At 42.3% G+C, this 13,110-nt stretch overlaps 1 protein-coding gene across 1 annotated transcript in view; it reads left to right on the forward strand.

Annotated features, from left to right (window-relative positions):
• Window positions 1–13,110, forward strand: part of USP24 (ubiquitin specific peptidase 24) — a gene marked incomplete at its 3' end in the record, with an annotated part of 135,476 nt that continues 122,366 nt past the window's right edge. The window contains exon 1 of the mRNA XM_084241782.1: window positions 1–850. Within this exon, the coding sequence (XP_084097908.1) occupies window positions 530–850 (321 nt within the window). The 5' untranslated portion in view covers window positions 1–529. The remainder of the gene's footprint in view (window positions 851–13,110) is intronic.

The following is a 13,110-nucleotide window of genomic DNA, read 5'->3' on the forward strand; positions in this document are numbered from 1 at the left end:
CGGGCGAGCCGCCCCTCCCGCTCCCGGGGGAACCTGTTGCTGGAGAAATGGGCGGGCGGCGGCGGCGACGCGGAGGACCCTCCCTCGCCTCCGCCCGGACCTCCCCGCAGCCCTTTCACCGTAGAGACACTCCGCGGCGCGGCTCCTCCCTTCGCTCCTTTATTTTAAAAAAAAAAAAAAAAAAAAAAAAAAATCGCCTCCCAAGCCTCCCAGTGAACGGCAGCTCGTGCCGCTTCCGGGAGCGGAGGCGCGGCCGGGCCGGGGAGGGGAGGCGGAGGAGGAGGCCAACATGGCGGCGCGCAGGGCTGGGCCGGGCCGCCGCCGCGCCTGAGCGCCCCACCGCCCTCGCTCGGCTCGCGGCGCCCACGCCCGCACCCAACCTGGCCCGGCGGCTGCGGAGCGCGCAGGCCAGGAGCGCAGGGGCTCGCCCGGGCGCGGGGGCGGCGCGGAGGCAGCGCCGCGCGGCCCGCGAGGCCAGAGACCCGCAGCTTCGCCGCCCGCCGGCCGGCGCGGCCGGGAGGCCCGAGTCATGGAATCCGAGGAGGAGCAGCACATGACCACGCTGCTGTGCATGGGCTTCTCGGACCCGGCCACCATCCGCAAGGCCCTGCGCCTGGCCAAGAACGACATCAACGAGGCCGTGGCGCTGCTCACCAACGAGCGGCCGGGCCTGGACTACGGCGGCTACGAGCCCATGGACAGCGGCGGCGGCCCCAGCCCCGGGCCCGGCGGGGGCCCGCGGGGCGACGGCGGGGGGGACGGCAGCGGCGGGCCCTCCCGCGGCGGGAGCACTGGAGGCGGGGGTGGCTTCGACCCCCCGCCCGCCTACCACGAGGTGGTGGATGCTGAGGTGAGGAGGGGCACGAGTGACCCTGCGGGAGCAGCCGGCGAGCGGGAGCTCCTCGGGGAGGGGACACACCCCACTGGGCTTGGGGGGCGGGGGGAGTGTCGGGCGGGGGTTCTAATGGGGCGGGGGCGGCGCGGAGAGGAGCGGAATGGGGCCTGTGGCTCCCTAGGGATCGTGGTCGCCGAGCTGGGGTCAAGTGGGCGGCGAGACCCTCGGGGGAGCGCTGAGTGGGAGTGAGGGGCTCGGGGAGGTCTGCGCAGCAGGATGGGGCGGGGTCTCCGAGGCTTCTGCGGGCTGGGGTCGGGGATGGCGATGGGGGTGTGGGTCCCAAGCTGGTGTCCGAGTCGAGGGAGACCGGCACGCCAGCTCGGAGAGTGCAAAGGGGGGACGACGCGTGTAGCGGGGGTCAGAAATGGGGCGCTGGTGGCGACGTTACGATCTGGGATTCCCTGGAACGGGCTTCTTTGAATGAGTGGAGGAGGCACCGGGTTTAAAGTCAGAGAAAAGTGGGATGGGCCGGCCAGAGTAGTGGCCTTTGCTAGGGTCATGGGAGAGAACTACTCGGGGTAGGAATAGGGTTTGGGTTTTATCCAAGGACCAGAGAGTAGATCAGACTAGGCCTAGAATGAAGAGGCCCTGGCGAAGGGCCTGGAATGACAAGGATTGACACCGCAGGGGGAGGGGGTTCAGCTGCGGTAAGGTCTGAGACCAGTTTTAATAAGGCCAGGTATTAATGCGGTGGGGATTGGACTGACAGCGGTTCGAAGCGCCAAGGCAGGAATCTCAGCCGAGGAGGGAGTAGGCAGTGGGTGCTGGGGACTAGAAGTGGAGAATGAAACTGGCACCAAGTCTGGGTAAAGGCAGTACTGACTAATAGACAAGATCCTCCGAAATGAGAGGGCACTAGCCTGGGGGAAGGGATTATGGTCTGACTGAGGGGGCTGGGCAGAAAGAAAGGGGGACTGGGTGGCAGATAAATAGGAGTGGCCTGGTGAATTAAGGTCATCTAGGCCAGTGATTTTGATTAGAGATATCTTAGAGATACCCTCTAGTCTGGGTAGAGAGAATTAGGCCTGTTTAGTTTGAGGACCTGGGGAGAAAATGGACTTTAACTGCAATTTTTAAAAAAAATCTACCAGAAGCAACAGTGCTGGTGAATAATTACTTTGCAGGAAAAAAGTGGCAGTTTAGGGCAGGAATTTTGGTCAGGATCATTGGATAGTAGTGTATTGCAAAGGTTCCACAGAGCAGCTTGGCCTGATCACAGAAGAACACAGATCTCAGATCTCAGTGGGTTTGGGTTTTTAAATAGAGATAGGAATTCAGATCATTTCTGATGAAGCTTAGACTTCTGAAACAGTTTTTCCTAAGTAATGTTATTTTTAAAATTGTTTTGCTGTAGTTATTTGGGCTGAAGTAGCTTGGGCAAAGAAGATGGCACTTGGAAAAAAAAAAGGGTTTCATTACAAGATTTCTTTGGTTTTGAGATTCTCACACACTTGATCTAGTTCCCTCTGTTACCCACTAACCCAGCTGCATCAATAATTAATGTTAGGGAAGTAAAAATTCCTTGCTTGGGAATTTAAAAAAATTTCCATATAATTTAGTAACTTCAATTGTTTTAAGAAATGAACTTCTCTTTACAATTCCTCATCACTCCTCTCCTTATTGCTTCCAGTTTTTGACCCAGTTTTGAAACTCAGAAGGTTTTTCTGAAGGTTTAATGTAATTCTAAGCTCACAGTATCTTCATTTTCTGACATTTTCTTCTTTTCTGTTGTTGTTTCCTTTGTCACAACTGTTCATTTCCTGTGATTGAAAAATTAAATAGGGCCTCCCTGGTGGCTGAAGAGGTTAAGCACTGCACTATGAAACAATCTGCAGCCTCTGCAGCCCAAGTTCGATTCCCTGCCAGCCAGGGAGCAACCTACATGGCGCAGCAGACCTCTTCTGTCTTGCCGGCTACTCCTCTTGTTACAGGATAGTCCCGATATTGAACAGGTTTCTGGCTGTGGGTCCTCTTTGGCTTTGGCCTGGGGTGGGAGTGAAGTCCACAAAGCCTGTATGGAATTAGCTTTAGGACATTCTTTTCCCCCTAACACCCTCAGCAGTGTATTTCAGTCAGTCTGCCTGTTCTGTTCCATGCTCTGTCTCTGGTGAATCCCTCCACCCCCATACCCCAGCTCTTGTATGCTTAAATAAATAAATCTTAAAAAAAAAGACTTTAATGATGGCTGTACGCCTGTACATTCACATGCAAAGCATTCGAACTGGCTTCTTTTCTCATGAATGACAGGATGAGGCATTTGTTTTCAGGTAAAATACAGAAAATCCATATTATCTTTTGAAGAATTGTGTCAAGTTTCCATTTCCTCTTGCCCTGTGGATTAGGCCTGGGGAGGCTGCCTCATTTACTTTTGAAAGTTTAAGAGGAACTGGTGGGCCTGGCTGCTTTACCCAAGAAGCTGATTGGCAGAAATGCTGACAGATACTTTTCTAACACACAGAAGCCTGGTGAGAACATTTAACCAGTTTTTTGTCCCTGTAGTTTTGCAAACCTTACCTGCCATTTGTGCATCTCATTGATCATCTTTGCTGTATACAGTGGAAACAGACTTTTCATCTGGGCAAAGAGTGAAAAGTGCTAACTGTTGTTGAGCATCGAAATGTGTCAAACACTGTATTAGGTGCTTTATACATTTTACTTAATCCTCCATGAGGTAGTTAATAACATCAGCACTTTAGAGATAACAGTTCATTAGAGTCTGAATTTGAACCCATGTCTCTTTATTTGAAAACAGTGCATTTTATTCTGATCAACTCATGGTTTTAGGATTGAAGTCACTTTAGGATAAGAAGAGAAAGAAAGAAAAAGGCAAATTTTGATGCTCCTGTACAAGTTTGGAATGATTCTGTAACAAGCACAGAATGAGGAAGATTAGGGATTATTCTAAGAACAGACTAATAGGTAGAATGAAAGGAGAATCGTAGATTTTTCAAAGCAGAAGAATTTAGAAATTAATAATTACTTCAGGTCCCTTGTTTTACAAATGCAGCCTTGTAGGCCCCAAAAGGGAAGTGTCATATCCCCAAAGAGCCAGTTAATGGAAAAGATGGGACTAGAACTCAGGCTTTCTCATTACAAGACCAGTGCTCTTTCACCTCACCAGCTGCGCCCCTTTCAAAGAAAAAAGGGATCGGCTGCAGTAATAGCTTCAAGGGGATGAAAAAGAGGGACGTGTAACTGTTGTAGAGCAACCCCGATACAAAACGGGGTGCCTGACTGTGGGTCCTCACCCGCGCGCTTAAAAGGACTTATCAATGCTCTACTGCAGGCACACGTGAAAGGTGAATAAAAGGTTTATTTACAAGGGAAGGGGAAATGAGGAAATGTCCAGCTCTGGGAGAAAAGCGGGAGACAAAGTTTTAAATGAGTCCTACCCGATCTGCCGATCAGGAATCCCAAAATGGCGCTCTCAGAGTTGGCCGCCAGCCAGGAGCGGTGAAGCCAGGAGGTGAGCGATCGCGAGCCAGAGAGAGCCCAGGCCCACGTGTTTGGTTTTTTTATATCCAACCTGGCTGCCCAACTCCACCCTCAGGTCCCAGCCACCCTCCCTTGGTGGTGATGGGATTTGTCTTTCCCAGAGTCTTGATGGCTTTAGTCTGGAGTGGGGGTGGAGTCCACCAAGCCTGTATAGGATTAACTTAGGACATCATTTCCCCCTAACATAACCAACAGGGTGAAGATTGTTAACTCTTGTATAATTTACCCATTTTAATTAAAAATAAAAACAAGTGCCTTACTTTAAATTTTATAAATTTCTAGTTGCTGCTGCTTAAGAAATTTCAGCTTCAGTGTCTCCTTACAAATATGTGGAAAAAAAAATACAGGTGAAAATCATACTGTTAAAAAAGAAAAAGTGATTGTTTATATTATATTTGTAGATTGGGGACAGGAATGAACCTTTCATTCTGTAAACATTAAATGCCTGCTATGTCCCAGGGCTAGAAGTAGAGTGGTTATCAGAACATGGAGGTTACATACTAGTGGAGCTTAGTGCAAGGCCTCTTATTTTACAAGTGACTTCCCAAGGTCATGTAACTGGTTAGGTAAGTCAGTTTAGTAATTTGGGCCCATGCATTAATTAGGGTTTGGCTTAAAATTTAAATTTAGAAAATAAAAGCAGGTAACTTTCGGGTCTGCGGTAGCAAGGAGAAAACATAAAAAAGAGCCAGGTATTTAGCAGAGCACATAAATCTGCTCAGAAAGTCACCTTTTTAATATACTCTTAAGTAAAGGCATTTGCTTTACAGAAAGCTGTATTTTGTATTTGGTTGTGAGTATTGTTGGATGTAGGCATTGTTGAATGTATCTTTAATTCTTGGCCTGTGGCTCTGAAAGGGACTTTGAGGAAGCTATCTGGTTCTGATTTTGAATAACATTACTTTAGAACCTTTCCATGGCAGATAAGAGTCTGTTCTATTATTAAATAGAGTGAGATCTCACAACTGCTGTAAATAACTTATCCAGATGTTTAACACTCCCACTGTCAAGAGTTCTTCAGTATTTCTTGTAATTTACTGTAGACCCCTCTGGCCATTGCTAGGGGTATGCCCTTTCTTTCTGCACTCCACAGAACTGGGAGAATTTGTCCAGAGGGTCAGTAGAAATCAGGGACTCTTTGTTGAAGGCATCATCATGTAAAACTTGATAATTGTGAAATGTACCTTATTCACTTTTCAATCTCCTTATTTTGTCTATTTAATTTTGCATAGAAGAACTGGGGAATAAGCCAGAAGTATAGGGGTGAGAGGATTCACCAGAAACAGTGGGGAGCAGAACAGGTGTATCTACTGAGATACACTGCTAAGGGAAGCAGCAGGCAAGACTGGAGAGGTCTGCTGAGCCAGATGTGGGTTAGCTCACTGTCCTGTGATTAAACTCTGGCCTTTTGAAGGTGAAAGCCATAAGACTTAACCCCTATACCACCAGGGATGCCCCTTCTTATTTTGTCTTTAGAAAATACTAAATAGAAATTTTTTTTGCAGGGAGATTTCAATTAACAGCTAGAAATTCTTTTCTTACCTGTCTAGTTCTGTGTTAACGAATATTCCTAGAAGTGACATTTAATATTTATGATCTAACAAATATTATAAACTCCTTGCTTTGTTCCTGTGTTAATGTGGACTTTCCTTTTGAAGGTGTTTTGTCCCCTCCAAGCTGAGTTTGCAAGATTTCCTTCCTTTTTGTTTTTTTCAAAACCCCCAAGCTGGTCCTGCTATATCTAAATATCACATAAAGTAAAAATTAATTGGTACTTCCTTAATTTACCTCATTTCTTCCTCTTCCCCCTCCCCCTTTGGTATTAAGTGGTAGTTATAAATGAATTAAAACTATAATATCACCAATATTTATATTAAGATTTATATTAAAATTCATGTCAGTCCTAGTATACTTGCGTGGAATAAATAGTAAGTAAATTTTAGTTATTAGTGATTTAAATACATAACCTGTAGTTTATAATTTGTTTTGATTGGTAAATTAAAAAAAATCAATTTAAAGGTTTTAGAGTAAAAAATAAAAATAATAGCTGCAATTAGTAGGTAGTGGCAACTTTAATACAGAATAATAATGCTGTTAACTTAAAATTTGAAACCAGTTAGAATATTAGGAAAATAAACATTGTGATGTTTTAACAGTTTGAGAAAAGCATCTTAACTATAATACCACCTAAATAGCAGACATCAACTCACTACATATTTACATGCTTATTGCTTAAAAACATTTTATTTGAATTTGAGTGTGAAGACAAAAACTTTTCGCTTTCAATAAAAAGTTTTGTACTTATTTATTTTTTTAATGATTTTTTTTTTTTTTTTTTTTTGTAGAAGGACTGGGATGTTGGCCAGAGGTGTTGGGAATAAGAGGATTCACCAGAGACAGTGGGGAGCAGAACTGGCTAACCTACTGAAATATAGTGCTAAGGGGAGCAGTGGGTGAGACAGGAGAGGTCTGCTGTGCCATATCTGGGTTAGCTCCCTGGCCTTAGCAGTGATAGCACTGAGACTTAAACCCCAGGCCACCAGGGACCCCCAACTTTTGCGTTTAGAAAGATTCAGCTAATTAATACTTTTTTTTTTTTTTTTAAAGATTTTTTTTTTTTTTTAGAGGCATGTTTATTTATTTATTATATTTGTTTGTTTGTTTTGTTTATACATGCACTGGGTACAGTCAGAAGCGCGGGAGGGTGAGAGAATTCACCAGAGCCAGAGCGGGGAGCAGAGCAGGCAGAGGGACCGAAGTACACTGCTGAGGGGAGCAGCGGGCGGCAGGAGAGGTCTGCGCACCATGTGGGACCCTCCTCTGGTGGCCGGGGAGCAGCCGGGGATCGAACCGGCGCAGCAGAGGCGGCGGGCAGCTTCGCAACCCAGCGCTCAACCACTGCGCCACCGGGGAGGCCCGCTAATTAATACTTTTTATATCTGGATAACTGTTCCAGAACAATTTTTGGATAAATATTTTAAGATTACACCATTTCATATCACCCTCATATATTTAATACAGTACACATACATTTCACTCCTTTGTGTGTCAACTTCTTTTTAAACAGAGTTCAAATAAATTTTAATATTAGATTAATATAAGATTAGAAGTAGCAGATTAGAAGGATGTCATCGTGGTCCAAACACTGTCACAAACTTCTAGGGGCAGCCATGTTAGGTAGTAGTGTGACTGGTAAGTAAAGTAGGGGACCAGGAAACTGAAAAACAATTCCAGTCAAATCTGTCTAGCTGTTCCTGTAGGTGATATGAAAGCGTTTTCTGTGCTTCATCACCTTGAGGGGGTAACTACTTTTAATGAAAACACAGTGAAGAAAAAGTTTCAATATGTGCTGTTTAAGAAAGGTCAGGACTGTTTAACACATTTTAGCAAGATTTTACTTTTAAAAATTGAAAAAGAAAGTGAAGCATGTAAAGCAAGGACCTGGAAAATTCACATATGAGGAACATTTCAGTCTGAGGATACTAGATAATAGAGGTACTACTAAGAAATGGCGCTTCATTTTCAAAAAAATGACTTTTCTCACCTTCCTTCTAGTGAGTTTTAGTTTCTTCTTTAAATTTGTATTTCTCATTATTATAGGACTTTTTATTGTTCAGTATTGACACATTTTTCAAGCACAATTGATTAATGAAATTTTTTATGTTCACATTAGCTCATTTTGTTGAAGTCCTAAGTAGATGACATTATTATTGATGATCTCTGTGGTTAAGTTTTTGGCACAGTGTTTTATAACCATTTTGTTTTTATGATATGAGTTCACTTCTCCAGCACTTAGAAACCTGGTTTCCACATTGGTGGCTTACATTCTGTGTGTGTTTGGGGTCGGGGGAGGAGGTGTGTGAGAAATGGAATCCATTTGTTTGAAAGATTAGCATTAAAATAGTTAAGAGGACATCTCTTTGGTTTATTTTTATACGTTTTGAAGAAAATAGCTAAACTCAAAATTTCTTTTTTTTTTTTTTAAAGATTTATTTATTTATGCATACAAGAGCTGGGGTACAGGCCAGAGATGCCAGGGGTCAGAGGACTCACCAGACACAGAGAAGGGAACAGAACAGGCAGACTGACTGAAATACACTGCTGAGGGGAGCAGCGGGCAAGACAGCAGCGGGTGAGACAGGAGAGGTCTGCTGCGCCATGTGGGTTGCTCCCTGGCAGGCCGGGGATCGAACCAGTGCTGCAGAGACTGCAGACAGCTTCACAGCACGGCGCTCAACTGCCTGCACCACCAGGGGAGATCCCTGTTTACATTCTTATACTATCTTAGCCAGTTATTTATTTCATGAAATTCTATTGATAGTATTTTATATGCTTTCATTTAAGCTTAAAGTTTATATTAGAATATTTTATTTTCAAAAACTTAGTAAACAACTTTGATACATTATTTTTTAGTGGGTTTTAAAATTGTTTGAGAAATTAAATTATTTTTTAGAAAGACTTGTTGGTCAGGCGTTCTATTTCCAAGCCTTTTCAATTTCTGCTTTGTGCTTTTGAAACCTACCTTTTGTTAAACATGTCATTGTTTTGTTTTGCTTTTACTTCCCCCTACCCCCCCCCTTTCCATTTCTCACTTCTATATTGTCATTTTGGTTGAAATTCAATTGTTTTCTGAAACCTATAGTTGGAAAACTACATTGAAGCCTTTTGGTAGCAATTTAAAATATATTTCAGATCCTAGGAAATATGAAGGTATTTCATAGTGCAAATGGCGACACCATCTTCCAGTTGTTTAATTTAGTCTTGATTCCTTACTCTCCCCTCTTATTGAATAGCCTATTAATTCTAACCTTAAATATCTCTCCTGCACATTTTGTTTATTCTCATTTTTATCCCCTGAGCTTGTTCACGTTCCTTTCTTACCATTTCTCTTACAACCAGCATGGTCTTTCTAAAATGGCAATTATAATCATGGGATAGCATTGTTAAAAAAGGTTTGGTGGTTCCTCACTTCCTAAAATTTACACTTTTCTGTCAGTCTCCACACTAATCTAGCTGGTCTAATCTCCTGCCTTCCAATTGCATGTATTCTCTTGCATTTAGGGCCATCTATTTCCTTACTCTCACCCCTAAACTCCAGTATCCTTCTTTTTCTCTAAAACACATTCATTCTTCAAGGTCAGCTCTAATGCCATTTCTCTTTAAGGTATACTTGTCTTGCACTGCCACATTCTCTCTGTTTTGCACATTCACTAAAGTTAAACAATAATTGCATTTTAGTTAAAAGAAAATTTGTTTACTTATATGTATCTGTTTCCTTTAGGCTTGAGAATGAGACTGCTTTATTTTATCTGTATTTTATCTCATATCTTTGGTTTTCTATCAGTGTTTCATAGAAATTACTAAAATGAATGGGTGGAAAGAAATTCTCAAATAGTCATAGTATTTAAAGTCAAATAGTATCTGAAAGTGTATTGAACAAGGGGGTTAGAAGACTTCGGGTTGATTTTACTTGCTAACTACATTATTGGGCAAGTCAGTTTGCCTCTCTGAGCCTCATTTTCTCTATCCGTAAAATGGAGGTCTTAGATTAAATGTGTGGTTAATTTTTTTTCATTTGTTGACATGTAAATATGTACACATAATTTGTATTTTTGTAAGATTTATTTTATTTATTTATGCATACAAGTGCTGGGGTGCAGGCCAGAAGTGTGGGGAGTGAGAGGATTAACCAGAGACAGTGGAGAACAGAACAGGAAGCTCTACTGAAATATACTGCTGAGGGGAGCAGCAGATGAGACAAGAGCAGTCTGCTGCACCATGTGGGTCACCTCCCTGCCCTGGGATCGAACTATAGCTTCACAGTGCTGAGACTTAACCACTTGCACCACCAGGGAGGCCCACACACATAATTTTTCAAATAAGCTGGTGCTAAAATATTAATACTGTTATTTGATATAATAATTCTATTAGTGAATCTCCTGGTTTTTTTTTCTAGGTTAAAAAATTTACTCAAAAAAGATTTTTAATGAAATTTTAAAAAAACATGTGAACATTAAAATGAAGAAAGACCAAACTTTGATGTCCATTAAAATGAAAGCCGTTATTAAAAAAAAAAAAAAAAAAAAAGACTAATGTATGTCATGATTCTTTGGAAAGTTTTGCAAGGATGCCAACATTATTTTAAAATTTTGCTCCTGAGGAAACTTAAATATAAACAAGATTTAAATTTTTTTTTTTTTTTTTGGTGGGACCCTTGCTGGCAGCCGGGGAACGAACCGGCGCTGCAGAGGCTGTGAGCAGCCTTGCAGCCCAGCGCTCAACCGCTGCGCCACCAGGGGAGGCCCCGCAAGATTTAATTTTTTAATCTTACTTAGATGTGGGAAAAATATATTGCTTCCTAGCATATATACTGAGAACAACTTTTTAAATCTAGACTTCATATTTCATTACCTAGTTATTAGATAGTTAACTAATTTTTCTGGTGATAGAGAGTCTGACTTAGAAGATGTGATTCATCAGCACTTTTCAAATTTGAGTCACAGTTTTAGCTTTAATGGCGCTTCTGTTTAGCTGCTTTTTTCTGTCCTTTTCTGCATGCTCACCCTCACCTGCTGCAGCTCTTTTGTCATGTTAATAGTTTCAAGGATATGGTTACTCCTAATATAACTCCTGCTAGCTTTTAAAGACCCTCAAAGACTTTGAAAATGGCTGTCTTTACACATTATTTTGTTTTGCCAAAGGTATGGAATAGAGATGTATATCTGAGCAAAATGGTCTTCCCTTGTCACCTGTTTCCTGTGACCTTTAGCTGTTGGTGGGTTACAGTTGAACTATATTGGTGGGTTCCAGATCCAATCTCATCTGTTATTTCCAGGAAGTATCCCACTCGGCCATCCTGGTGGTGCAAGGGTTTGAGACGCAGCACTATGAAGCTATCCACAGCCACTGCAGTACAAGTTCCATCCCTGGCCAGGAAGCTGACCCACATGGCATAGCAGACCTCTCCTGACTCCCGCTGCTCCCCTCAGCAGTGTATTTCAGTCGATCTGCCTGTTCTGCTCCCCACTCTGTCTCTGGTGAATCTTCTTACCCCTCCCCTCCATACCTCTGGCCTGTACCCCAGTTCTTGCATGCATAAATAAATAAATCTTAAAAAAAATAAGGGCCTCCCTGGTGGTGCAAGGGGTTAAGAGGCAACCCATGAAGCTATCACAGCCACTGCAGCACGAGTTCAATCCCCAGCCAGGGAGCTGACCCACTTGGCACAGCAGACCTGTTCTGCTTCCCACTGTCTCTGGTGAAGTATCCCACTCACTAGACCCTTTTCTGTCTTTAAGTTTCTTTAATGTACTTTTATCTATTTGCATATTCTTAGAGGGTGGGACTGCAATTTCTGGCATTTTTATTAAATGGAAAATAGTTTAAATGTTATCAGAACAGGGCGCAGCGGTTGAGCGCAACGCCGTGAAGCTGCCCGCAGCCTCTTCAGCGACAGTTCGATCCCCAGCCACCAGTGAGGGTCCCACATGGCGCGACAGACCTCTCCTGCCGTGCCCTCTGCTCCCCTCAGCAGTGTATTTCGTCAGCCTGCCTGTTCTGTTCCCCGCTTTGGCTCTGGTGAATTCTCTCACCCTCCTGTGCTTCTGACTGTACCCAGTGCTTGGGTAAATAAATAAATAAATCTAAAAAAAAAAAGTTATCAGAATAAAAACTCCAGATTTATATTTAATGGTACAAATCAAGTTCCAGTAATAAAAACAGACATTAAGCTAAAAATGTCAGAACAACAAAACAGTTGCTCATTTAACAGAATAGCCATTCATTACGTTTTTATTGCATATTTAATATTATTGTGCCCTGAGCTAAGTGGTGAGATATGCCATGGTGAACCAATCATACATAGTCCTTCCTCTATTATAGTTTCAAGGTTGTAAATTTGGATTATATGTCTAATAAACTATAGTGTTCTAATTCAGGAAGACTGAACAGTGTGGGTTAAATGTAAAAGAGCTTAGATCTATAAAAGCATTTGCATAGTACCTTTAAGAATTTCTATGATATAATTTGACCTGTAGTGGTATCCTTTGCCTAGAAACCAAGTGATATTTATTTTCAGGTGTTATTTGTTTAATGCCTTGGGATATAGAATTTGTATTTATTTACTTTTTGGAGGTTGATGATTCTTTCAACTAGTATCTCTTTTTAGAACAGTGCTAATTACTTCTATTAAATACCATTACTTTTTGTCCTGAACACATGAATGTAGGGTTTTTTATTTCCCCAGAATTGAGAAATTGCTTTAGTTATAAGAAAAATAGACTGGTCATATTTTAGACTAAAAATCTCTTATGGCTGATAATACAAAAACATTTTCAAGCTTGAGGAATGTCGTTGACTTTTGAAAAACTTGCGATGGTCATAATAACTGTCACTGTGTACATGAAAACCTGTATAGGATTAGTAATAGTAGGAAGCCTTAGTTTAGTATTAGTATTTTGTGTCTTATGGTCAGTTTTATATTGAAGTAGACTGTTTTTACTAAATGTTTTTAAATATTAGTAATTTTCTTTTTGTGAGATTCACATCTTATGAGGGCTTCTTCATTTTTGAAGTGTTTTGGTAAGTCATAGTAGGAACAGATCATCCTGTATTTTACATCCTGTATTTTACTAAGAACAGTTAAGGTGTTATGTTTGAAATATTTGTTTTTGAGAAAATGTCAGGTATCTGTTGCAATCAGTGTTCTCACTGATGAAATT

The sequence above is a fragment of the Talpa europaea genome (assembly GCF_964194135.1).
Source record: "Talpa europaea genome assembly, chromosome: 9".
NCBI lineage: Eukaryota > Metazoa > Chordata > Mammalia > Eulipotyphla > Talpidae > Talpa > Talpa europaea.